At 45.2% G+C, this 23,631-nt stretch overlaps 1 protein-coding gene across 13 annotated transcripts in view; it reads right to left on the minus strand.

Annotated features, from left to right (window-relative positions):
- Positions 1-393: 393 nt before the first annotated feature.
- Positions 394-23,631, minus strand: part of CACNA1C (calcium voltage-gated channel subunit alpha1 C) — a 433,754-nt gene continuing 410,516 nt past the window's right edge. For 5 of the 13 annotated variants that reach the window (XM_027658551.1, XM_027658525.1, XM_027658520.1 and 2 more), the window contains 11 exons: positions 21,967-22,069; positions 19,869-19,970; positions 18,725-18,852; positions 17,439-17,588; positions 16,094-16,446; positions 15,194-15,220; positions 13,748-13,876; positions 13,224-13,333; positions 11,142-11,245; positions 8,035-8,358; positions 394-7,778 (listed from right to left, as the gene is read on the minus strand). In XM_027658551.1, coding sequence (XP_027514352.1) covers positions 7,482-7,778; positions 8,035-8,358; positions 11,142-11,245; positions 13,224-13,333; positions 13,748-13,876; positions 15,194-15,220; positions 16,094-16,446; positions 17,439-17,588; positions 18,725-18,852; positions 19,869-19,970; positions 21,967-22,069 — 1,827 coding nt within the window. In that variant the 3' untranslated portion in view covers positions 394-7,481. The remainder of the gene's footprint in view (positions 7,779-8,034; positions 8,359-11,141; positions 11,246-13,223; positions 13,334-13,747; positions 13,877-15,193; positions 15,221-16,093; positions 16,447-17,438; positions 17,589-18,724; positions 18,853-19,868; positions 19,971-21,966; positions 22,070-23,631) is intronic. The other 8 variants (XM_027658542.1, XM_027658511.1, XM_027658482.1 and 5 more) reach the window with 2 other exon arrangements.

Genomic DNA, 23,631 nt, shown 5'->3' on the forward strand with positions numbered 1-23,631 from the left:
TTATGTATGTACTAATTATACCATATTTAAGCTGCTGGCATTCGGTTTTTTAGTTGCATGTGCTTGGTAAAAAGGAACCCAGTAGAGAAAACGTTAAATGTGTGGTTATGCATGAGTCACACGTTGGACATCGTGACATGGCAGAATTTCTGTGGTGACAACAGCACAGAGAGCGGTTGGATTTCCTAAGTTACTGTTTATCAAGGCAGGCTGTGACTGTCAAGACTGTTCTGCAGCCCCTTAAATACAGGTGAGAGCGCATGACTGGCAGCAGGGCTGCCGATGGGAAATAAAGGGCTGCAGGAATCCGTCTTAATTTTCAGCCACTGCTGGGAGAAGGGAGCAACGTCAAAAGGAGTTTTGATAACATTTACAATATTAAACAAATCTGGACATTGTTTAGAAATTTATTAGCAATTTTAAAATAACATCATTCCTTAGATAAAAATGCAATCTTACAGGAATATACATTTGTCCCACACAGAGATGACCCTATAGCTCACTGGCGGGCCACTCACTCTAACTTTCCTCTGTTGATTTTAAAACGTGCGAGAGGGCAAGACGGACTCTGGCACTGATGACAGGCTTACATGACGGTTACAAACTGTACAGCATTATTTACAAAAGCATTTCTGTGGGTTCATGAAAACTAGATATAAAATTGTGGCAGGAGGTAAAGAATTGAGACAGGGAAGGGCTTGGGTGGAGGTGCAAGGGAGGGCTGGGAGGGTGGGCAGGGAGTGTAGGGAAGAGTGGGAGAGGAGGTTTATATCTGGGCTGATTTATACTTGAGAGAGGTCATTTTACAGCTCTGGGCAATTCAAATGAAGGCAAAACACTTATATTTACCAACATTTATAGCTGATGATCAGAGCAGGAAATGGTGCTCCAGGGCCTGAACTTAAGAGGTGCTGAGGAACCCCATCTTCCCTGAAGTCACTGGGAAACACCGGTACCTTGCCAGGCCACACCCAAACCATGCAGGTGCAGGCCAGATACAGCACCCCCCAGACCTTAAACTGGTTTGATCCTGCAGTGCTCAGTCATCTGTGCTGATGTGAATTCAGACTGAGTGAGAGATCAGCTCCTAAATTACACTTTCACTCCTGAAACAGGACTAGATTCCAACCACTTCTTGCCAGAATTCACCCAAAGTGACTCATTCCTTGTTTGGAGGGAGATGTCATCATTCAGAATTGATTTTTAAGGCAGTTTTATAAGTATCTCCCCTTTTTATTTTTTTGTGTGTGATGCAGCAATGTTTGTCAAAGAGATATTTACAATCTCACTCCTCCTCCTCAAAATCTTCCCACATTCAAACTGTCAAGACTGAATAAGCATAAAACAATCATTTCTATGAGCAATCATAAAGTGGATGATATTTAGATAGTATTGGCTGCCAGTCTACCTAGGTGCTTGAGATGGGAGCAGACTGACTCAGGATGCTTAAGATACTAAAAGCCTGTTTGGGGAAAGAGCTAACAGAAAAACACAGGTATTTCTTCATCCAAATTATGAGGCTAGCAAATGGTGTCTGAGTTTGTGGGTCTGTCTTGAATAGGATAAAGCTTTGGAAAGGGGCTGTTTGAACGCTGGCAGGAAAATTCGTTGTCGGGTGGAGTGATGCCTGCTCTCGCCTGGGCTTGCCCCTGCTCCACTGGGCCTGGGATGCAGCCGCTAAACCTGGCCTAACCTAAGGCCTGGGCAGAGCGCTGTGAACATCAGCCTGTTGGAGTGGAGGCTGTGTGCCTGACTTGGGGTAGAAAAACAACAGCGTGGGAGTGTGCAGACAAGCTCCTGGTCCTGCCTAACTAAGCCCTTGGTAATGCTAATGAAGATTCCCTCATTACATCAGTCATAGGTGCTGCTCCTCTCAATTAGCCCTTTAGAAAGGGACTTGATTAAGTTGCCTAATTGTCTCCAGCCACCTGAGATCTCTGCCATCCTTTGAGGCTGGTGGCTGTGGCACCAGCCCTGCCTGGGGCAGAGTTGTGCCTTTCTGAACTAGCTGCTGCAGACCCGACAGGGTACTGTAGGGTATCTCAAGCGACAGGAGATGCCCACATTTAGGCAACTGAGTCGAGCCCTGTGCCCCTAAAGAAGGCCTGTTTTTTATACTCAAGTGTTAACAGCTAAGCTCCCCGTAAGGGGTAGAGGAAGAATGGAGGATTTAACTAGAACACTAAAGTTTGTATCAGAAGAGGTTTTTGTTTTTGTTTTTTTTCCCACTCCAGTGTGATGCTACTGACTTCTCTGAGAGCAATTGGAGCCCAATCTGTTTTCAGTATAGGACATGTCTCTTGCTGTCCTTCTGCCCTCACCACCCCCCCCCCCTCAGAGTGCTCTAGCAGCAAGGCCATAGTGGTTTCAGCTGTCCAGAAACAACGCAGGAACAGAGATAAAAGCTCCACAGACTGAGATCCCACTGGAAACCTTCTGGATCCCTGGGCTTGCTCACAGAATAAAACTATAAAAACTTTGCAGCATTCAGAAGAAGAAAAAAAGAAACCCTCTGCAGCTACTGAGTATATTTGTTAGACTTCTTTGAAGAAGAAAATAAATGGGAGGAAAACATAATTAAATTTTTCAGGGCCCAGTTCTGTTTTCCACATTCTTTGCATCAATAAAACCTCTGTGGCCTCTAGTGCCCTCCAGCCTCCATGTTAGCAAGATGGGAACGGGGGCTTCTGGTGGCCTGGAATGCTTTTTTTAGATGCACTACAGTTTTCATTATGGGAACTGATAAAATCTCACCACTACAAGAAACCCCCAGCTGGATTCTACTTATTTTATATTGGCTGTGCTCCAAATTCCCCATTCAGTGTTCCTGTCCCCCACCCTGCTCCTGCCATGGGGACGGTCACGACAGAACCACGCATATATCTTAGGATACTCAGTTCTGTCCCAGCAGGGCTGCTTCACTTCAGCTCACTGGACCAGTGGGTCGGGGTTTCTCATCTACACGTACGAAGCAAGGCCTCCAACTTCATCTGTGACTCAGGTGAGCAACCCCACGGGCTCGTGGTGCCGCCACCCCGTATGATTGTGTCTGTGTGCAAACGCGCATACATTCCACAGAGCAATCTGAAACTATCAGGCAGAAAAGACACAGGAGCCTGGCTGAGACCCATACAACTGTTATATTGGCGTCAGTCTAAAGAAAGCAATGATACATTGCTTTGGAAATTATCAAGAAATGTAAAAAATGCATTTGCCCTTTCTTTGTTGTTGTTGTTGTCATCATTGTTGTCGTAGTCATCGGGGCAGGGTTCTGAGTCAGAAAACAAAGCAGAAATAGATGCGATTCTGTACATGGCGCCTCTCTGGCTGTCCCTCCGTGCTGGGGTGTGGTGGGCAGGGTAATAAACCAGGCGGGACCCCTGCAGTAGCAGCAGCATCTACACCATCATCGTCCACATGTCCAGCTGAAGAGGCAGATGATGCACAAAAGGTCTGTGGGTATAGAAACTCCAGCTCTGGATCATGAGTTCCACTTTCTTTCCCATCAAGTCAGCCACACAAAAATAAGGAAGAAAAAAAGAAATGCACCCGGTGTGGCTGGCCCAGTACTGTCTGGACTAATGAGCAGGAGTGATACAGGGAGGAGGTTTGTTGTTTTAGAAGAAATGTCTTTAGTCTGCAGTGTACTCTTGCAAGTCAGAGAGGCTCAGGCAAACAGCAATTTGTTTTCTTTTCCCCTTTCTTTCCTTTCCTTCCATGCCACTCCTCAGCCATCGGTTCCTTCAAAGCTTCCACCCACAGCACAGTGATTGTACGTACCCACCATCCACTCCCATATGCAGGGAAACACTCCAGGAACTAAACCTGCCCCCTCCTTCCCACTGTCCCCCAGACTCTGCCTCACTTGAAGAAGGCAGTAGCTCTTTGCTCAGGCCTGTCACAATGTGCACATTGGAAGTACCTCAAATGAAAAAAAAATAAATAAAAATGCCACCCTCCCCAGAAAGAGAAATTTGCACAGCTGGCACCAGCAATTACTAAATTTAACACCTGCCCCTCAAACTGCAAAAGCCATCTGCATTCTCTGCTAGCCATACATTTTCCACTCTGCAGGACCTAGGACAGAGCAGAGTTTCCCCTGGGCATTGTAGGCTCTGACTCCTGAGGGAGTTGCGGCTTTCACCAGGAATATGTGGAGCGTAATCCTTTCCGCCGTTTTCCTTCCCATCAAGAAAAGTCCTCAAAGATGACACAGGCCGCCAAGCATCCAAAATGCCCTTTGTCACCACTAATTTAGATAAGTGTTCTGTTTGTCAGGAGCAGAGAAGACCTTCTGTCTCTGACTGGGAGAGTCAGATGGACTTTCTAGTGGAAGAAAATGAGACAGGGAGCCCTTACACTGCCAGGCACAGCATTCTTTTCTTTCAAGTACCTTTGGAGCATATCAGCACTAGCAGCAACAAACTCAAAGGGAGACACACTTGTGTGCCCATCTTGATACGGGCACAAGGGATGGAAAAGGTGAGACTGACCGACATCAGCTGGTTACTTTCTCCAGGGAAGTCTTGAATTATGACTTTGATGACAGATGGTTGTACGAATGGATTTGTATTTCTCTAGTTTAAACGTACTTGGGGTTTTTTTGAAGGTATGTTGAGCTGATACTGGCCGGTTCAAAAAGTGCATTGTCAAAAACACCATTTGGTATTTCTCCTTTATGCCCCAGAGAATCAAGAAGAAAAACGAGAGCATTACAAAAATAATGTAATCAACATATGCAATAAATGGTGTTCTCGGACATCTGCAGAAGCTCAAGATTTGAATGGAAGTTTAGCTCTGAGTCAGATCACACCGCCTAACTCAGCACTGATCTGCAAATTTGTGAACCATCTTGAGAAGGGAGAAAAAACAGCAGTAGTCTGGACAAAAATCAGTTGCAAAAAATCGAACAATACATGCCTGTTTTTTCAGCCTCTCTCATGGGTTAGGGCTGAGTATCAATGTGAGAAAAGAGTTTCATACTCACTAGTCAGGAAATCCGGCTGGGACACGCTGTGCTGTCAGATGTTTTGTGACTTAGAATCTGACCCATCCACTAAAGTCTGGGAAGAGGACTGAGACTATGCATAGGAACACTCAAAAGTGACTCAGCATCTGCATCTTGACCAGTCTCAGCAATTCTCCTAATAAAGATCCAGAGCTCTCTCCCTCACTTACCCTCTGCTTTCAGTTCAGGCCAGAGTTAGACAACTTCGCTAATATTCTGATTCTTGCATTTCTTATCCCAGCACCCTGCTATAATTGAGCAGAGTCAGCTATCTAATTAAATAATTTTGAAAGCAGATTTTTTCCCCCCCACTCCTTGAATTGCTGGTGCCACCTGATTATGTAGGATGGATCTGCCAAATGGGCTTGGGGGTCTTGCCACCCTTGAGTGGGATGAGACCTTTAGAGAAATTGAGCAAAAGGAAAGAAAATAAAGCCTGTAAAATGTCCCAGTCTAGGGAAGAAAGATTCTCTACCAATAAAGTCATCGTGCATGTTAGAAGGGAGTGAGGAAGAAGGAAAATGAACACAAGATATGCAAAATCAGTAACGTTCAACCTGTCAGTGGATTGCAGAATAGTTACTTACACCAGGTACACTTTGTTCATTGTACAAATTAAAAAAGGAAAAAAAAATAGTACCCCTTTCCCCAACCACACGTAGAAAAGCACTTAAAAGTTCAAAGGTAAAGCTTGGCACATTCCAAATACGAAATGATTCACTTGACATGCAGCAAAATATACAAGAAGTGATTCTTTTTTTTCTTTTTTTTTTTAAACAAACTTAATTCAATTCATTATCTTTGCTTGGCACAATTGCAATTCATTTTAAAAAAATATTTGAAAAATACTGAAACTGACCTGAATTCAAGTATAACGGTTTCTTCAACAGAAACATTATCAATGCAATAGAACATCACACAGAATATATTGAAGCGTAACGCCTTCTGGGTTTTTTTTTTTTTTTTTAGTTCCCCCCACCCCCGCAATTTTTTTTTCTATACAGTTTTAATGCCAACACAACTTACAATTTTATTTTTAAAATTAATATTATTGCATTGTTTTTGCATATCTTGTGGAACAGAAAATGCAAAGTTACTGATTCCCTTTTCAAAAGCAGAGACAGTGGTTTGTTTTTGCATTCAAATGGCCCCAGATACAGATCTCCTGCAGCTCGAACCAGGATGTGGAGAGCTGCATGCACTTACACACACACACACACACACATGCGCACACGCACACTCGCCCTGTATTGCTCCCACACTCACAGATATACTTAGCATTAAAAAGAACCCAAATCAATCACTCAAATGTGCAAGACTATATCAAGTGCATTGCCTACTATCTTTAAATTATAAAACAACAACAAAAAAAGGTTTCAGTTACTAGTAAATAAAATTACAAATTCTTGGTGTACATAATGGTTGGTAAAACTCCTCTATTATCGTTATACTTCTACCAAATTTCAATGGAGACCCCCCTCCCCCAGTTTAAATAATACAACATGATCAAACCAATTTAACATTTGCAAAGGTGAAAATAAACCAAACCAAAAAAGGTAGGTGATTACAAAACGCTGTAAACACTCCCTTCTCCCTCAAAAAAAAAAAAAAAAAAAAAAAAAAGAAAAAAGTCAAAATAAAAACTGCAACATGCTTTCAAGGAAATATCAAACTGCAAAACAAGAAGGGATCTACACGAGCCCACCACCACCACCTCAGCATGGGTGGGGCAGGTCGGCTCCGCCCCGCTGCAGAGGCGGCGCTCCCATTGGCTGGCATGGCTGGTTGTCTGAGCTCTGATTGGCCAGCAGGAGGCTGCCTGAGCTCGGATTAGCTGGCAGGTGACTGCCCGAGCTCTGATTGGTCGGCAGGAGTGGCTGCCTGCTCTCGGATTGGTTGGCAGGGACCACTGCCTGGGAGTCTCGGCGGGGCTGGGCAGCTCCGCCGCCTGCCCCTTGGGCACCCCTGCACTTCTCCTGCTTCCTCCTCCCCCTCATGGCATGGGAATCCACAGCAGAAGTCTTCCTCTCCTTCCGAATCAAAGGGCCTTGGCTTTATGGAGACGGTGAGGCTCATACAGAATATGTGCAAAATGATTTTTACAAGCAAAGTCGAAAGACACCCGTTTGGCGCAGGGTCCTTTTGGCTAGGGCCATCCACAGGAAGCTGAGGTTCCCCTTCGTGCTCTGGAGGCAGTTGTCGTTCCTTGTGCAGGGACTGAAAAAAAGAGGGAGCTTGCTCTCCTCCTCTTCCTCCTCCTCCTCACTCTTCCTTCATGGACACGTGCTGGGGTTATATCCGCTCCTGAAAAGCTTTCTTACACCACCCAACTCTGCGACTCGTCCCAACAGAAATGAATGAAGAACGCTGTTCCGGTTACTCCAGGTCACGAGAACAGTGAGGCACTTCTGAAACAAACCCATTAGGAACATTGAAACAAATAAAAAACCAGCATCGCTTCCAGCCCTGGCAACTACAGGCTGCTGATATAAATCCTGCTGTCCTTGAGCTCCTCCTGACTTATTCTACAATCCGGGTTCTGCACCTCTTCCTCTTCCTCTCCTGCACTGTCCTGCCCTGGGTCCCTGCAGTTAGCAAAAGGCAAGAGGTTGCCATTGGGGCTCTGCTTGCTGTTACCATTGAGAATGTTGTCTGCTGCATTTTCCATCTCTTCTATCGTCATGTCGCAGGCGTCTGCGAGCTCCTGGGTTGTGACCTCAATGAACTTTGGATCTTGAGCAAACTGCATCAGTCCTTCCGAAATCAAGACCTTCAAAAGCAGGCAGGGAACCAGAAACAAAGACACACGTTAGTACTCTGCATCGTCAACCCTGTCACGCCTCTAACACAACCCTCTTCCACTGCTGTGTTTTCCCCAGAGGTCCATCTCCCATTTATGCTGCTTGGAGATGGGCTCTCCTACTCTTGGCATTGTGGGCAGCAACGTATCTGTTGCCCTGCTCTTCCATGGGCCCTGTTTCTAGTTGGCCTTGACAACAGTATCCTTTGTGACTCTGCAGTCTTACCGCTTCCACCAGGCTGCTGGCGCTGCCGTGGAACTGCCTGCTGCTCCCGGCGGTCGGGCTGGGGACGGTGAGGGACACTGGCCTGGCTCTCCTGGGGCTGCTGCAGCCGGTGCTGTCGGGGAACCGGGAGCTGCAGTGCACCGACGGGAAGCTGCTGTTGAGCTTCTCAGTGGACTCGGCCCCGTCGAGGCGCAGGGTCGGGATGGTCTGTTGCTGCCAGCCACGGTTGCAGGGGGTGGCAGGGGGCGTAGCACACAGCCGGGAGAACATGGTGGGGGAATGGCTTCGCTGGAGCAGGGGACTCAGGCCGGCCACTGCTAACGCCTGTGGACAGAGGAGGAGCAAGATGAGTGAGAGCTTGCACTTGGCAGCAGGGCTGGAAGGAGTTGGTTCTGGAGAAACTCCCCAAGAAAGGCCTGGAGAGCCTTGAGGCTTGTGAAAACAGCTGCCAGCTCCTCGATGGGTTTGGATGTTTGCTGCAAACTCGTTTTCCTTGAAATGGTGTGCCCTGTGCTAGTGCCAAGAACCAGATTGAAAGTTTTCACAACTGCAGTTCTTTGGCCTTGGAGCCATGGTACTGACAGGAAGGATGCAGCCCAGCTCCCCACAGCCTTGCTAAAAACCACCTCTTCTCCAGGGGATGATACAGCAATTCATTTTCCCACCACTGCCACCACACATACCGTGAACTTTTACTGCCAGTTGCTGTGTTTTCTCTAAGTGTCTATCGAGGAACCTGAACAGATACCACATGTGAATTTTGCATGTGTCTGCAGTTGGCAATGACTTTAAATCCACCACTGGATTTTAAGGCATCTGGTGTTGGTGGGAGGATCAATATACTGTCAGCCATTCAAGTCCTTCCTGTAATAATTTACACCACCTCTGAGTCATCCAGCCTTCTTTTATAACAAATTGCTCAAGAAGCCCCATGCTGCACAGGGCTGATGTGATGCCTTATTCGTGGTGACTGCCTCCTTGTTCTATGAGCAATACTGTCAGAGTTGTAAGGTCATCTCACAGAGCTCACTGCAGCCCAGTGTGAACAATTAAATAAATGCATGGAAAATGCGAGAGGATGTGGATTGTGTTGCAGAAAATCCCTTTGTTCAGTCTGGGGTTAGTCTCACCCAGCTTCAGCTATCTGAAAGCTCCATGTAGTCTAAGCTGTGTAGAGAGACACTGGCAAGCCTCCTGTCTCTTCAATCCCTGCCTGAAAATGCTCTCTCTGAAAATGCTCTCTAAGACTTATACAAGACTTAAACTTGCCCTTTGGAGGTGCTCCTTCCCGTTGTTGACCACAGTGAGACTGAACTAACAAATTTAAACTAGAGAGCTAATTTTAAGCTATCTAATGTTAAGTGAAGCTCTGCCCATCTGCCACTGAAATCTTTGGGAACTGATAACTATGCTGTGCTGATGACTTCAGTGAAAGATGAACAAAAGAATTAATTATTAGTCACCTACAGGGTTCACCAAGATTTTCCCAGGAATTAGATGTCAGACTCCTATCAGATATCAGTGAGGAAGAAAGCCCTTAGAAATTCTTCTGTATAAGTCATGCCCTGCAGGCTATGATGGCCTCAGCACATCCCTTAAACTGCCAGGTCTTCAAGGAGAGACATAGACCTGTCAGGCAGAACAACGCAACCAATTTTTCAACTTGTTGGCAGAAACATACAACAAAGTGTTTTATCAAAATTATAAGGTGCTGAGGAAGCTGAAAGAAGCTCTTATGGACTGCTTTGAGCTTCAGCTGCATACATTTACATATTGTGATGTACAAGTATTTCATGAGAATACCTCTTCAGGCATTCACAGCAACAGAATCTATTACACTTAGCAGAGGCAACCTGTCCACTCTCATGTTCTTGTTTTAAGCACTGTTGTAGGCTGGCATTTTTGTACACATGTGAACACTACTGAATGTTGTCAACTGGAGGCCAGATGCCTATTGCAAGGTAGCCCTTCAGTCTGGCTGAGTGACACTTGGGTGGACAGTGCCCCATCCCTCTAGGTTTTTGTGGTGGGATGAAGAGGAACGAAGTAGCTCCATCCTATTTATACGGGTTGGAGGGAGGTGATTCTGCCAGCTGGGTGGGCTGAGAGGGTGGGAGGCATGTGTTCCCTCTGCCTGGACTGCCGTGGGAGGGCAGGAAGTTTCAGGAGGGCTGTTGCTGCTGTGTTGACTGTGGGAGGCTGTTTCCTGCCCACTTCTCCTTGCTCCACGGAATTTTCTGATTGTCCCTGCCACAGCTGTAACTCTCTGCAGACTACTGCCTTCTAGGACTTGAGTATTGAAGGATAACTCTCTGGGAGTGGAGGTGAGAAAAGCCAGGGAGCTTCAAACATACTCCTCTGCTCTAACTTCTCACGTCTCCCAGCCCTGCTGTGTAGCATTTTGTACCCCTGTGGCAGCGAAGGAGGTGACAAGGCCATTCTGCCCTGCCCTGGGGAACTGCATGGAGCAGGACACCACCCTTGCAAGGCTGGCACTACCATCTGCACCTGTTTCTTTTATGGTGACAAAAAGTGGCATCATCAAAATAAAAGACACAAATCTGCTTTGGAGTATGACAGCTGGCTAATCATCTAGGTACGTGCCTAAGCATACATTTGCTAGGCTGCTGAACACAGTTACAAAGGGCTTGAGAAGCTGATTAATGACATGTAATCAGACTAGGTTTTAAAATGATTAATTACAGTTACTGGTTACCTTTAATTAACATGAAAGTAGGATCTGCACATTTTATTCATATGCACACTACCATCAAAGCCAGTGTAATTGTACTGCAGCATGCAATTTGGGTAGCTATTTTTATCTTTTAGCTAGAATTTTATTTTATTCTTTCACTGACATCAGAAAATGATAACTCTGCTGACTGCAAAGGACATATTCCTGTAGCATTCTTCTGGGAATGATAAAAATCCTGAAAGCAGGAATGAGCATGATGGCAAATCTGATTTCTAGAAACCGGATCCTTGATGTGGGTGACAAACTATCCCAAATGGCTTTTAAAAAGTTGTTTGGGATGCACTGGGGAGGCACTGCAGGTAGTAGGGTTTCAGTTTCACCTGCTGGGCCCTTTGTGGTCATTAACACCTACCTGATGATGTACCAGATGCAAAGGTAGAACTGTCTTCTGCGAGACGTCCACGCCCTGGTTCTTCTGTCTTTTCAAACACTCTAAGTGAAAAGATGCCCTTCGACCTGAAACAGCAATCACACACAGCTGTGTCCATCACTCATAACACACTACAGGTAATCTGTTTTCCATTTCCTTTAGTGCAGTCCCACTGGAGATACAGCAAAGACACCCTCACTTTCAGCTCTGCCCACTTTCCCTCGACACCTTGCCCCTTCCAGAGCACATGTGTTTGCAAAAAGCAGTGAGGCATCGTGAAACAACCAACATCACCTTCAGATAAAATTCTGAAAAATTATTTTTATTTTTCCTCTTTTAAAACACATGCAGTTGATTTCCCTCTTGAACAGTGGAAGTGTTCTCAGACCTCTCTGGTCCAGACAAAGCCCCTGTCAGGATTGATGATGGCAGCTGAGGCTCTGGTGCTGTGCCTGGCTGTACACAACATGCAGAAGGGGATATCAGGCTGCTCAGGTGACATTGGCCTGCTGCTTGCATGTGATCTGTGTCCCTTAGCTGCCAGACATACCACAGTTTATGAGACTGTGTCTATAGCAAGGTCAAGTGCAAGTGAATTAATCAATGATGAATTTACTAGTGAATGAGAGGTGACTTAGACACGAGGCGTTTTCAAAGTTTGGAAAGAAGGGAAGAGAAAAAAGCTTTTTTTTTTTTCTCTTGAAAAAAAGAAAAGATTTTAGGGGGAACTGTTGAAACAGTCGCATTGTTTACTTGCTATAAAATTAAACTTTATTTCTCTAAATAAGAGAAATTCTTCTCCCTATTAAAAATTGAAGAGTACTGCAAAGTATGTTTATGAAAAAGTGCAAAGGCTTTACTTCTGGAGAATAGCAAATAAATCCAATATTAAAGATTTAGTGCATGACACACTGCATGACACACTAAAATATTTTGGGGACTTCTTGATCCTGATGACATTTTTCTAAAGAAGGAAAGACAATTAGAATTCTGAAAATAGGATGTATCTATAATATTGATTTGTTGAGAAAAAGACCTATCAGATGTTGGAGAGGACTTTGGTTGGGAGGGGTTGGTTATAACCCAGAGAATGAATGTTACAATGCAGGTTAAAAGTATTTTCTCTTTCTAGAGAAAAAAACCCAATTAGTAAAATGAGTTTAATATCACTGTATAAATATTCACTAGGATGTAGTTAATCAAGCATTGTATCAAGGACTCACTGCTTTACAGATAGGAATTGTTGTTGCCTAATATTTTAAGATTTGAAATAAAGTAAATGCTTTTAGAACACTCAATTGTACAAGCATCCTGAAGGATTTGAGTGAAGACTCAGTAGCCTCACTTTAGACATTACACTACCTAGCCTGTCACTGTTATTTTATATATAAAGTATATTTTATACACATGATTCTTTTCGGTTTCTCCCTGCAATGTCCTTGTTCTCCACACCACTACCCAGGAGAAAGGCTGAAAAATGTTGTAGCTAGAAGAGTTCATTTTCTCACAGACTCTTACATTTGTCTTGATACTTTCATAAAATCTTGTGATTCATGGATTTCACCTGACAGTGTAGTTTACAGGCTCAAGCACTTGAAAATCTCCAGGTACAATCACAGTAGCTAACAAACTTGTGTTGTGTTAAATTAATCAGTAATTCACTGTGTTCCTGGTAGCAGACAACAGAGACAACCTCTCCTTGCTGAATACACACAGACCAGAACACTGTATATTCAAGGCTAGCCCTTTCAGTGACTCCCTGGTGACTGTCTGGAGAGTCCACAGTGCTCAAATAAACTCCTCTAATTTACAGGCAGGCTTTATCAGACAGATCACATGGACTATCCAAACAGCCACAGGTTCATCTACTGACTGAGAGCATGAGGTCAGCACAGTCATGTGCGTGACCGGCATCATCTGCACGCTGGGGGATTCCTGGTCTAACAAGCTAAAGGCAGCAAACAACAACCCCTATGCCCACACAGGCTGGGAGTCCCCCAGCGAGATGGGAGACTCCATCAAGGCAGAGGAGAGCACAGCCCCTGTGTCCTGCTGGGAGGTTACCTAGTGCTGAGGAGCACAGAAACCCTTTCTTCGGAGAGTGCCGGGTGTCCTCTCCTTTGCTGTTTTCTGGTGGAGTGAGTTGTCTGTTTTCATCATCTTGGTATGCAAGCCTGGAAAGGAGAACAGAGGGACTTAGAAAAGCTCCTGATATTGGACAGAATAACTCCTCACCCAGCAAGGAAGCCAGGAAGATCGTGCTAGCAGAAGGATGCAATAGTGAGCTAGCTTCAAGCTATAACTGGACCAGGAGCAGTAACAACCATGAGACAGAGAACCCCTCTAAAAATGAGATTTGGGAACATCAGGTGGTAGAAGGGAATGTGGAGAAAGGCCCTGCAGATCCAGATGCCTCATTCAGAGAAGAAGGAAAATCCTAGGTGAAAGATATTCTTTTCAATGTTACTTCTAGGGCTGAACTGCAGGTTCTGACCTTATCCCATACATTGAAAAAGGTCACCTCTTCCCACCTCTCCCCCTTAATCAAAGAACCACCCAAACACCTTGACTAAAGCTGCAAAGCTCACATTTCGGTAGAGAGCAGACTTGGTTCACTACAGTACTCAATGTCTTCATTCAAATTTTCATCATAAGTCTCATCCTGAGACACTTCCTCTTGGCAAACAATTGCCAGCTGGCTGTCTCTGGAACTGGAGCTAATGAGCAAAAAAGACAAGTCAAGATATGGAGATGGTAAAGACAACCTTTTGTAAAGACAAGAATGACAGGCTCCATCTGTCTCAGTTTATAATAATGCTGAAGAGCCATCATAGAAAAATCAATGACTGAACAGAGCTACAGAGTTCACAAATACAAAGCAACAACCTTTGTCAGTGTCCTCTGTCAGAGGACGAGTTTCTTAAATCAATGCTGAACAATACTGTAAACGTGTTACTGTCATCTGTGACTACATGAACTCTGTTAGTGTGCACATCACACTGACCACATGTACAAAGATTATACCTCACCTGAATTCAAAGTAAAATCTGAGATGGGCTCTTGTTACAAAAGCCTTGGTTATGGACTTCAGAGAAGCCTCCTAGACACTCACAGTAACCCTCTCAGCTCTGTGATGTCTGGTGTCTGCCTCCCAAATCCCTTACTCTGCACCACCTCTGTCCTCTGCCTCCTGTTCACACTCTCATTCCCTGCTGTCTTTTCCACTTTTGGTCCCTTTTTTCCTCATCACTAACTGCAGAGTGCTTCTACTGAATTCAGTAGGATCTGTTCAGACCCTTAGGTGTAAGAGCCCTTAATTCCCTGCTTGCCTCCTCTCTGTCCCTCTGTTTCACATTTGGGCACTCCTATTTCACTTCATTTGGACTTTGTGTTTTCTGAGGAGTAAAATCTGAAGGTAGCTTGAATTTTTGAGGTACCAATTTGGAGGTATTGGAGACAATCTCAGTTTCTTACTAGCAATTGCAGAAAAGAGCAGTGTGGCAGGGGTTTTTTCATCTTTCAGGGACCAGAGAGGAAACATTATTTTCTTTAAGCAAAAAGCATTGGGAAAAGTGTGTGTATACTCAGAGAGCTGTAGGACTGTGCTGGAGTGACCTTCCTCCTTAAATGGGAGGCAAGTAAAACTGCTAAGGTGCAGAGGGGAAAAAATCAGTACATGGCATCTCCTGCTCAACAGTCTGTGTTTAGCCAAAACCATACACAATTTTTCTATGAACATGCCAGGGTGTACTTCACTATGCCATGATCAGAGAGTGCATAGATGTGTGAGCTCAGCTAGAAACTCTAAAAAAATCCCAAATCTAGAAAACAGCTAGAAACAGTCCATGAATCACTACCTGCCCTATGTTAAGAGCATTTACTGGAGCTGTCATGGTGATCATTACCTCTCTTGCAGCCCTACTGACACCAAAAAGAAGAGCCTGTATTCAGCATTAATGGGAATTTGGACTTTCAACAGGATGAGCAATGAGCCTTACACCCAGACAGCATTAGACATTATGGAGAACACATACCGTCCCAGTGTTTCGTAGTAATGTGTCCTAATTCAAGCAAGGTGCCCAAGGAAGCAAGGAGAGAAAAGAACACCACATTAGCAGTGTCACATCAGCACAAGTCAGCAAAGGAGGAGGGCACATGGTAACACGTGTTGTGCAACTCCTGTGGCCTCCCTCGGGAAGGCATGAAATAGAAAAACCCTGGGACTCTTTACTTGGGCAATTCTGCACCCACTGAATTTCCTCTGTCTTATTGTCCTGTTCCGTCCTTTCCAGGGGTAGCATTTGTCCACCTTTTCCCACTGCCCACTCTCTCCACTGAAAAAAAAATTCCAGCTTCTTCCTGCTGTTACTGAAATCCCCCTCTGATAAAAATGATCCTCCTTTCACATTAGACACCTGTGTGTAGAGAGCCTGAGAACTGCCCAGAGAATGGGATTTTCTTTGTGTTGCACAGTATTGCATTTCTGAAAACTTTGCCTCCCTCCCCCAGAATGCTTTTGGTGACCTCTGTAGGGATGTGACCCACTGAATGGAAAACCACTGACTTCCACAAAGCTCCCTATTGGGTGATTAAGAAATGATTTGCAGTCTCCTTCAGTTACCAGTTGATAAAAGTCCTCCCTGTGGTGAAGGAGGGATAAATAAGGCTCCTTTTGGTTCTTACAAAGGTTTTTTCATGATAAAGCCCAAAGAAAACAAGTGAGTTGATCAGTAAGAGTGCTTCTGCTTTGCAGTGCTCAGCTGATGCATATCTGTTGCACTGTGGGCTTTGGCACAAGTGGAGAACCAGAAGGCTCAATCCAGGCTGCAAGCTGGGCAATGTCTGGGGGTGACTTCAGCTAGGCAGCAGTGCCCTGGTGTTTACATGCACGTTCCTATACCCAGTCCCTTGACTTACTCTGCTATGAAACCTACCTTTTGGATGGTAGTTTCCAAGGAGCCTCCTGCACACATATCGTGGGTGACAAGGGGGTCCCATGGCCTTCCACTGTGCTGACAGTGCTGGGGTAGGTAGGTGGGCTGGGGAAGCGGCACAGGGCAGTGTTGTTGGCATTGTTGATGTTGGCATTGGAGCCTGAAGATGAGTAGCTGCTGGGAGTGAAGGTGGAGTCCACCAGCTTCTCATGAGATGGAGACTCAGTATCTCCGTGGTTGTTGCCAGACTTATTGATGTGCAGAGGTCGCTGGGTGGTAAATGTCTGGGGGAATGCGCTCCTGCCATCACTTTGGTAATAGCTGACATGGTTTCCAAACAAGCCTCCAGCTCTCTGTCAGAAAAACAGAAATGATTTTCCCTTTGTGAGTGAGAAGATGTGCAAGGGCCCTGGTGTTTCCTGCTTAGCCTGTTCTTGGAAAAAAAAAAGGGAGAACCAAACTGTTCATGGCACTGGTGTTTTCTCTTCCAGAAGGCACTGTGTGGACTTCTCTGTCACAGAGACTAGGTACACACAGGCTGTGAAAATTTTAGCTTTCTATGATATTTCAGAGGACTGGCCAAGTGTATAGGTGAGGTAAAGGTGTCTCTACACCCCTCACCAGTCCTGGAACTGCAGTACTGAGTAGGAATGCAAGAACCAGGTAGCCGCTGTCTGGTTTTCCCAGTGCAATTGCAAAGGAACATTCAGACATGAGAGGGAATTTGAGAAGAGCACCAGAAACTATGAATCACCTGGAGGAAGAAATGATGAAAAATTTAGCAAGCCAGTTATATACTGTTTAGATGGTGAGTAATGAAAAGGACTGGCAGTATCTTTCTGTAAGGAAAGGAGGAAAACGTCAAGAGGGAGGAAAAATTACCAGAGGAGACAATTACAAGAAAAAGGAATGAAATAAAAAAGAGAAGATCTAGGTAACTTGCTCAGAAAATTTCCTCCTTCTATGGGAGCTCTATTGAGTTCTGATGTACTTTTTGGAAGGATGCTACTTGTGCTACAGAAAAGAGTGGACAAAAACACTAAAGTGTGCTTGGCTGCTGCTCTGCAGACTGCGAGGTGGTTTAACCGATCTGTTCTTTAATTTAGATTTTGTGAGGGAAACTTCCACTGAGGAGTTTCCTTTGAGACAAAGAGAGAAGAAATTGGGATAAAACTGTGCAAACATCTCAGAACCTGGCCTCCTAGGTTAACTATGTTGTTTTCTAGTAGGACCTACAAAACAAGAAGGAAGACCCGGATGAAATACAGAATGCATAAAAGAGAATGTAGCTCTCTGAGCTCAGCTACTGGTCTAGTCTTAACTCGCAAACTTGTTCAGCACCTACCCGGAAGATATCATCTTCAGAGGCAGCAGAGACAGCTTCTTTCATGGCCTTATCTAACTCTTCTTCAGCTGTCAGGTCTCCAGAAATTGCTCGTCGGATCTCTGGGCCAATGTCGTGGAGTGTGCGCAGACCAGCCTGCAAAACAGCAAACTATAGAGCTTCATATCTCCGAGTGGATACGGGAGAAATAACTGCATTGCCATTTCTTCCTAAGCTCTGTGAAGCCCTTTTATTTAGCATAGCATCCCTAGCTCCTAGGAAAACACCAACAAATTCTGTTCTTTCATCTCCAGCTTAGAGAGGGAGAAACTCTTAGCAATACAAGCCAGGAATGTTTGTTGCTAGTCCCCTGGCTTCATCACAACAGGACACAGACATAAATCCACAGGCTCAGCTTAGCAGTTCTGTGTGCTTTCAACTCTGGGTTCTCAGATCCACAACCAGAAGCCCTTGAGCAGTCGCAGTTCCAGCTGAACCATGTACTCTGGTGCCTCTGAAAAATCTCTTCTTTTTAATCAGCAGCTTAAATATGGATTTAATAGCTAAACTTCTGGCATCTGGACCTGGACAGTCCTCAAACCCCTCACTGACTGGAATCTGTTCCAAGGAGTCCATCCAGGGCAGTAAGCTGTGGGTATACTGAGACCTCATTCTGTATTTGTGCCCAGATCACAGCACTTTTTAACTTGCTGAAACTCCAGAGTCATCCTCCTTCCTCACTGTACCCTCCATTGGACATAAATGGTGCTGCTTGTACAGTCAGTGGGGCTTTCTCATTCTTTCACATAGCTGGTAGTCCACCTAGTGAACATGTAGCAGAGAGGTGAACAGATCCGAGTTCTTTGAGCCTGATGCCCTGTCCATTGGATGGCCTTGGCATCCAGGTTTGCTTTTTGCTTTTTAACTGATTTTGCCTCCTGGCAACATGGTCTCCCTGACCCTGTTACAATGACTACCCTCAGAAAGGGTAGAAGGTACGTGCGAATAAGCAAATGTCTGTAGGACACTTCATACCAGTTCTCTGAAAGGATCCCAAATTTCAAATATCCCCAGCAGATTGATAAACTGTGGTTATAGCTCACTTGTGCCTTCCACTTCCAGAGCTAAGGGATGTGGGCCCATGGCACATACGTATTCACCCAAAAGCAGTGATGTGATAATTCAAGGGGACTACAAATTCCTTTCCAGTAGGGATAGCCCAATCCAGCCCCCAGAATGGTCAAGAGGGAAATGGGGTCACCTGCCTCTACTGTACCACCCCTGTCTGTTCTGTGCCCGCTTGTCACCTGTAAGGAGAGCGCGTTGCGCTGGGAGGGCTTTCCCACCAGCCCCTGCTCTTTACGCTTCTTGAACTTCCGGAAATACTCCTGAATCAGGAAAGTGGCGTAGAACTTCCCCACGGTCACCTCGTCATCTGCAAAGGGGTGTTAAAAAAAATCAAATAAGCAACTGATTTCAACAGTGTATGTGCTACTGTGAGCCTTGGGATTCCCAGCAGGAACACTGGGCACCGCAGGGCACGTCTGCTTTTCCTGGCGCCAGGACACAGAGCTGAAGGAAGGGAGTGCTCCACAACCAGAGCTTGCTGTAAGCAGTCAGGAGGAGAGGGGCATGTGGCATTTGGATAGATTGTCTCTGTTGGCAGAGAACCCCTATAGCTATGCACCTCTGGATGTATACGGTTTATGGGGAAGTACGTCTGACCTTTGCAGTCTCTGGTATCGGTTAACCACAAAGGATCTCATTATAGCAGCAGCCTCCCCAGTCTGGGTCAAAGCATGCTGCTGTCTTGTGACAGCCTGGGGTAATACATGCTCAGAGTCTGGACTCCCCAACAGCATCCTCGACCTGACCTGGCCCTTCTCTGCACTGAAATTCTGTCTGCTTGTGCCTCACATGGGTGTGAGCGAACAGGAACCATCACCTCTACCCTGAAATGCAGCCATTGCTGTATTCTCACTAAATAAAAACTATCAGTCAGCCAAAATGTTTTTCTCCAGGTAACTCTCCTCCCTTCTCCAAACCCTCTGGAAATTCTGTGAAACATGGTCCATTGACTTCAGGAGAGGCTGAGCAAGGTTCAGCACCTGGCTGCATCTGCTGACTGACTGCCAAGTGCTGTTTTGTGCTGTAGCCCATGGAACCACCTGGAATGTCAGTAAAGGCCTCACTATGCACTAACTAGATGCCCATGCACTAACTCCTATTTATGCACATTTTCTTCTTTCCCTGATTTCTCAGCAATAAGAATGGGATATTCATGATACTACAGGCAGAAAAGATTTCACTCTGATGAAATACAGTTAACAGCTTGTAGAAGAAAGCCTGTCCCCCCATATTCCACCTGATGATCACAAGGTGCAGTAGGACATGACAGGTGGGAGAAAAAACCAGAGAGATTCAGAGACTGGGACAAGAGCCTGCACTCACCACCTGCAGGAGGCACCACCTGGTCCAGCAGCTTCATGCTGGTGCGCTTCCAGATTTTCTTAATTATTGCTCTCAGCTCTTCGTTGGCTTGCTCCAGGTTACCTGCAGGGTGAAAATCATCAGAGACAGGAACTAAGCAGACCCTGCAGAGGAGCAATTTCATGTCTGGCATGGCAAGCTCAGGAGGAAAATATCAGAGCTTTTTCAGTAGTGGAAAGTTTTGGGCCAAGAGATGCTCTGACTGTTGCTAAAGCCCCCTCACAGCAAGAGCTCTTCTTCCTAAATATGCATACTCATGTCTGGGTAGGAAAGTGACAGTTACTGACTGATAGTGGGCAACAGCCAGAAACAACAGATCCATGGTGCTACCTCATCCCAAAAAGCAACAATTGCATCTAACACTTTTTTAATTGAGATCCGGTGAAGGTCGAATATAATGAGAACAGAGTTCAGTAAATGGGAAACTACAGCTTGGGGATCACAAATAACTGGTGGTAAAGATGCAGCTGGCAATCTGAAGACCTGTGGCTCCTTGCAGCACTTCTCAAGAACTACTTACTGCAATCCCTGCCTCCCAGCAGATACCAAGCTCCTACACATGGTACCAAGAGTCTGACTTGGAGGGTGTGCACAGTGCTCTGACAAGGCACCAGAGGCAAGTGCAAGGCTTTTGCTGTTTGACTCAGAGGACTGTCCCAGGATATACATGTTTATTCTCTGAAGAACAGCACAGGCTATAACAAGCCTTGTATAACACTGTCTGAACTTAGGCTTTACATGTTCCTCCAAGGGGCTCTGAGTTAAATGAGACATTAATTAAGCCACATTACTCCCGTGAGAGTGAGTGAAGCAGATTTGGTTTATATCCTTTCCTTCTAGATACCCATTTCCTTCCAAATGAGTCACCTTCAATTTTATTTCTTGATTTATGTACATTAAAATGTACGTAATATAATTGAAGCTCTCTTCTCTCTCTGGGTGTACGAAACCAGTATCTTGTCCTCCTAAAGGTATGGTTCCTGCAGTTTTTCTTATTGCTCCCCAGCATTAAGGCTCCTCAGTGTGCTGCACGGGGCTCTGCACAGCAGTAGCTCTCTTGATAGGATGCATCCTACTCAGACAAGAAAACTAAGTCCTTTTTGGGTGTCTGTTTCGTTAGACCTGAGATATCTTACAGGGTTTGCAGATGGCTTTTCTTCAGGAGAGCCTCTTTAGCTACAGTCAAATTCTGTTTAGCACAATATTCAAAGCCTTAATATAGTTTTTTAATTTTATCACTGTTTTTTGTCTCAGCTGTGTATAATCCTGGCACAGTAAGCTAGGGTTCTGCTGGTCTCTGCTTTCCCATACCTGAGATGTAATGCAGCCATTACTGAGGCAGAGGTGTGAATCACAGACCTACATGCTCTTTTAAAGCATCTCATTAATACTTGAAACCAAGTTTTGACTCAGGACCAATATCTTTCATTACAGCAGGTGACAGAGTGCAACAAAGATGACAAGCTGAGCTCAAAATCTTGTCTGTTTTCCTCAACTATAGCTGCTGTCTATGCAAAGCTTTTAACAGTCTCTTTACTTCTCATCTGTCTTTACAACACCACTGTTCCTACAATGTAATGTTAACTCATGCTAATGGAAGCGCAGGAGGAGTTTTAGTGAGATGAGACCCCTGAGTCCAAGCTCTTTTGCCTCCCTTGGACTGGAAGATCAGTGGTGGCAGCAGTCGAAAAGCAGCCCAGCTCTGCAGACAGTGTACAGAGGAGGAGGCTTCTTTGCCCTTCTTCCTTCCCCTGGCAGCTGTTTGAGCAGACATTGATCTAAAACTTTAAACCTTTAGACCATTGTGAAAAATGAGATTAATAATATGAGATGATACCATAGGAAGCATCAGCTTCCGAGGTAACAGGAAACACTGTGCTTTCCTAGAAGAAACTATTCCTCCGAACCTCTTTACACTGCTTTTTGTCCCATGTGCTGCATATGAATAATTTGGATAATTTTGCACAAGGTATCCTTATTGGTTTACTCCAGCTCAGCACACTTTGGTGTGAACACCGCTCAGCTACCTCTGTACCCTTGCAGTCAGCAAGCTTCTTACCTTCTGTCTTGATCCTCAGTGCTGTTCTGACCAAAGCAAAGAGAGTGGCATTGAACATGACAGTCCCATCGCTGTTCAGTGGCATATTCATGGAGACAAGGCGCTGTAGAATAGAGAAGAAAGAGAACAATCATACTTCCAACACATGAACTGAAGTATGCTCTTCCTTATGTCCTCATGACACCCTCCAGACCTGTTCTTATGTGAGCATCCGTGGCCTATGGATTTAGTTAGACAATGATAGAAGTACTTGTCATATCCACCAACTGTGTGCAGTTTTGGTCACCACAATATAGGAAAGATATAAAACTATTATAGAGTGTTCAAAGGAGAGCAATGAGGATGGTGAAGGGTCTAGAGGGAAAGCTGTATGAGGAGCAGCTGAAGGCACTTGGTCTGTTCAGCCTGGAGAAGAGGAGACTGAGAGGAGAGATCTCATTGCTGTCTACAACTTCCTCACCAGGTGGAGGGGCAGGCACTCACTTCTTCTCTGTGGTGACCAGTGACAGGACCCCAGGGAATGGCCTGAAGATGTGTCAAGGGAGGCTTAGGTTGGATATTAGAAAAAGGTTCTTCACCCAGAGGGTGTTTGGGCACTGAACAGGCTCCCCAGGGAAGTGGTCACAGCGCCGAGCCTGACAGAGTTCAAGAAGCATTTGGGCAATGCTCTCAGGCATGTGGTGAGGTTCTTGGGGTTGTCCTGTGCAGGGACTTCGATGATCCTTGTGGCTCCCTTCCAACTCAGGATATTCAAACATTCTGTGATTCCACTGATGGCCCCAACCATGGTGTGTTTGCCCTGGGGTGTCTCTTTCATTACTACTCTGTTTTCTTCAATTTTGGCTATCACTTTCTCATCTTTGTTTTCCCCAGTGGTCAGTGGGCACTTGCTGACAATTCATGCACAGTGATTTTTTTCGAAACTTTTGACTTCTTTTCCTAGCAGGAGTGAACTGCTTTCTTCATACCTCACAAGGCACTTGCAAACTCACCTGCATTAAAGCTGTACCTGGTGCAAATGCATATATACAGAGAGACAGAATCTTTCATTTAGGTGACAGGCTTGAAGAAAGGGGATTAGCTGAACCTAAAAGCTGGTCTGCTTTATCCAACTATTCCCCCCTCCCTTTTAAAACAAGGCTGTGTCTGCCTGCAGTAATTCTGTAAAGTCATATAGGACAGAGCGTGAGTGCTGAGTACTTTGTAACTGCAGGGTGAACTTCAGTAAGACTAACAACATGTATATGAATCAGATATCACAGAGTCACCAGATCTTCTGTCCCAGGAGGTAAGAGATACCAGAGACTTGGCTTGAACTCATGCTTTCAGGGCCTGATTTTGTTTGAGCTCTGCCTTCTGCAACTTTCATGCAACAGGTCTGGTTCAGAACCAAATTAAAAGACAGAGTGTTGTCCCCCCTCACTACCACTGCAATCATAGCCTTTGGGGTTTGAACCAGATTGAGGCAGCAAGCAATAGTTAGATGGTAGACTGAAAAGGATCAGCAGTAGGTCACAGGAGTCACATATTTCTGTGTACAGGCTCCAGGGTTTGTATTTTTCTCTGAGTCTTACATAAAAAGACAACTACAAGTTTCACATACAAACTCTGGGACTTGCAAGGAGATGAACAAAGAACTTAAGTGAAGGAAGCATAGAGGTTATA

The sequence above is a fragment of the Corapipo altera genome, unplaced genomic scaffold (assembly GCF_003945725.1).
Source record: "Corapipo altera isolate COAL_440 unplaced genomic scaffold, ASM394572v1 1, whole genome shotgun sequence".
In the NCBI taxonomy this organism is placed as follows: Eukaryota; Metazoa; Chordata; class Aves; order Passeriformes; family Pipridae; genus Corapipo; species Corapipo altera.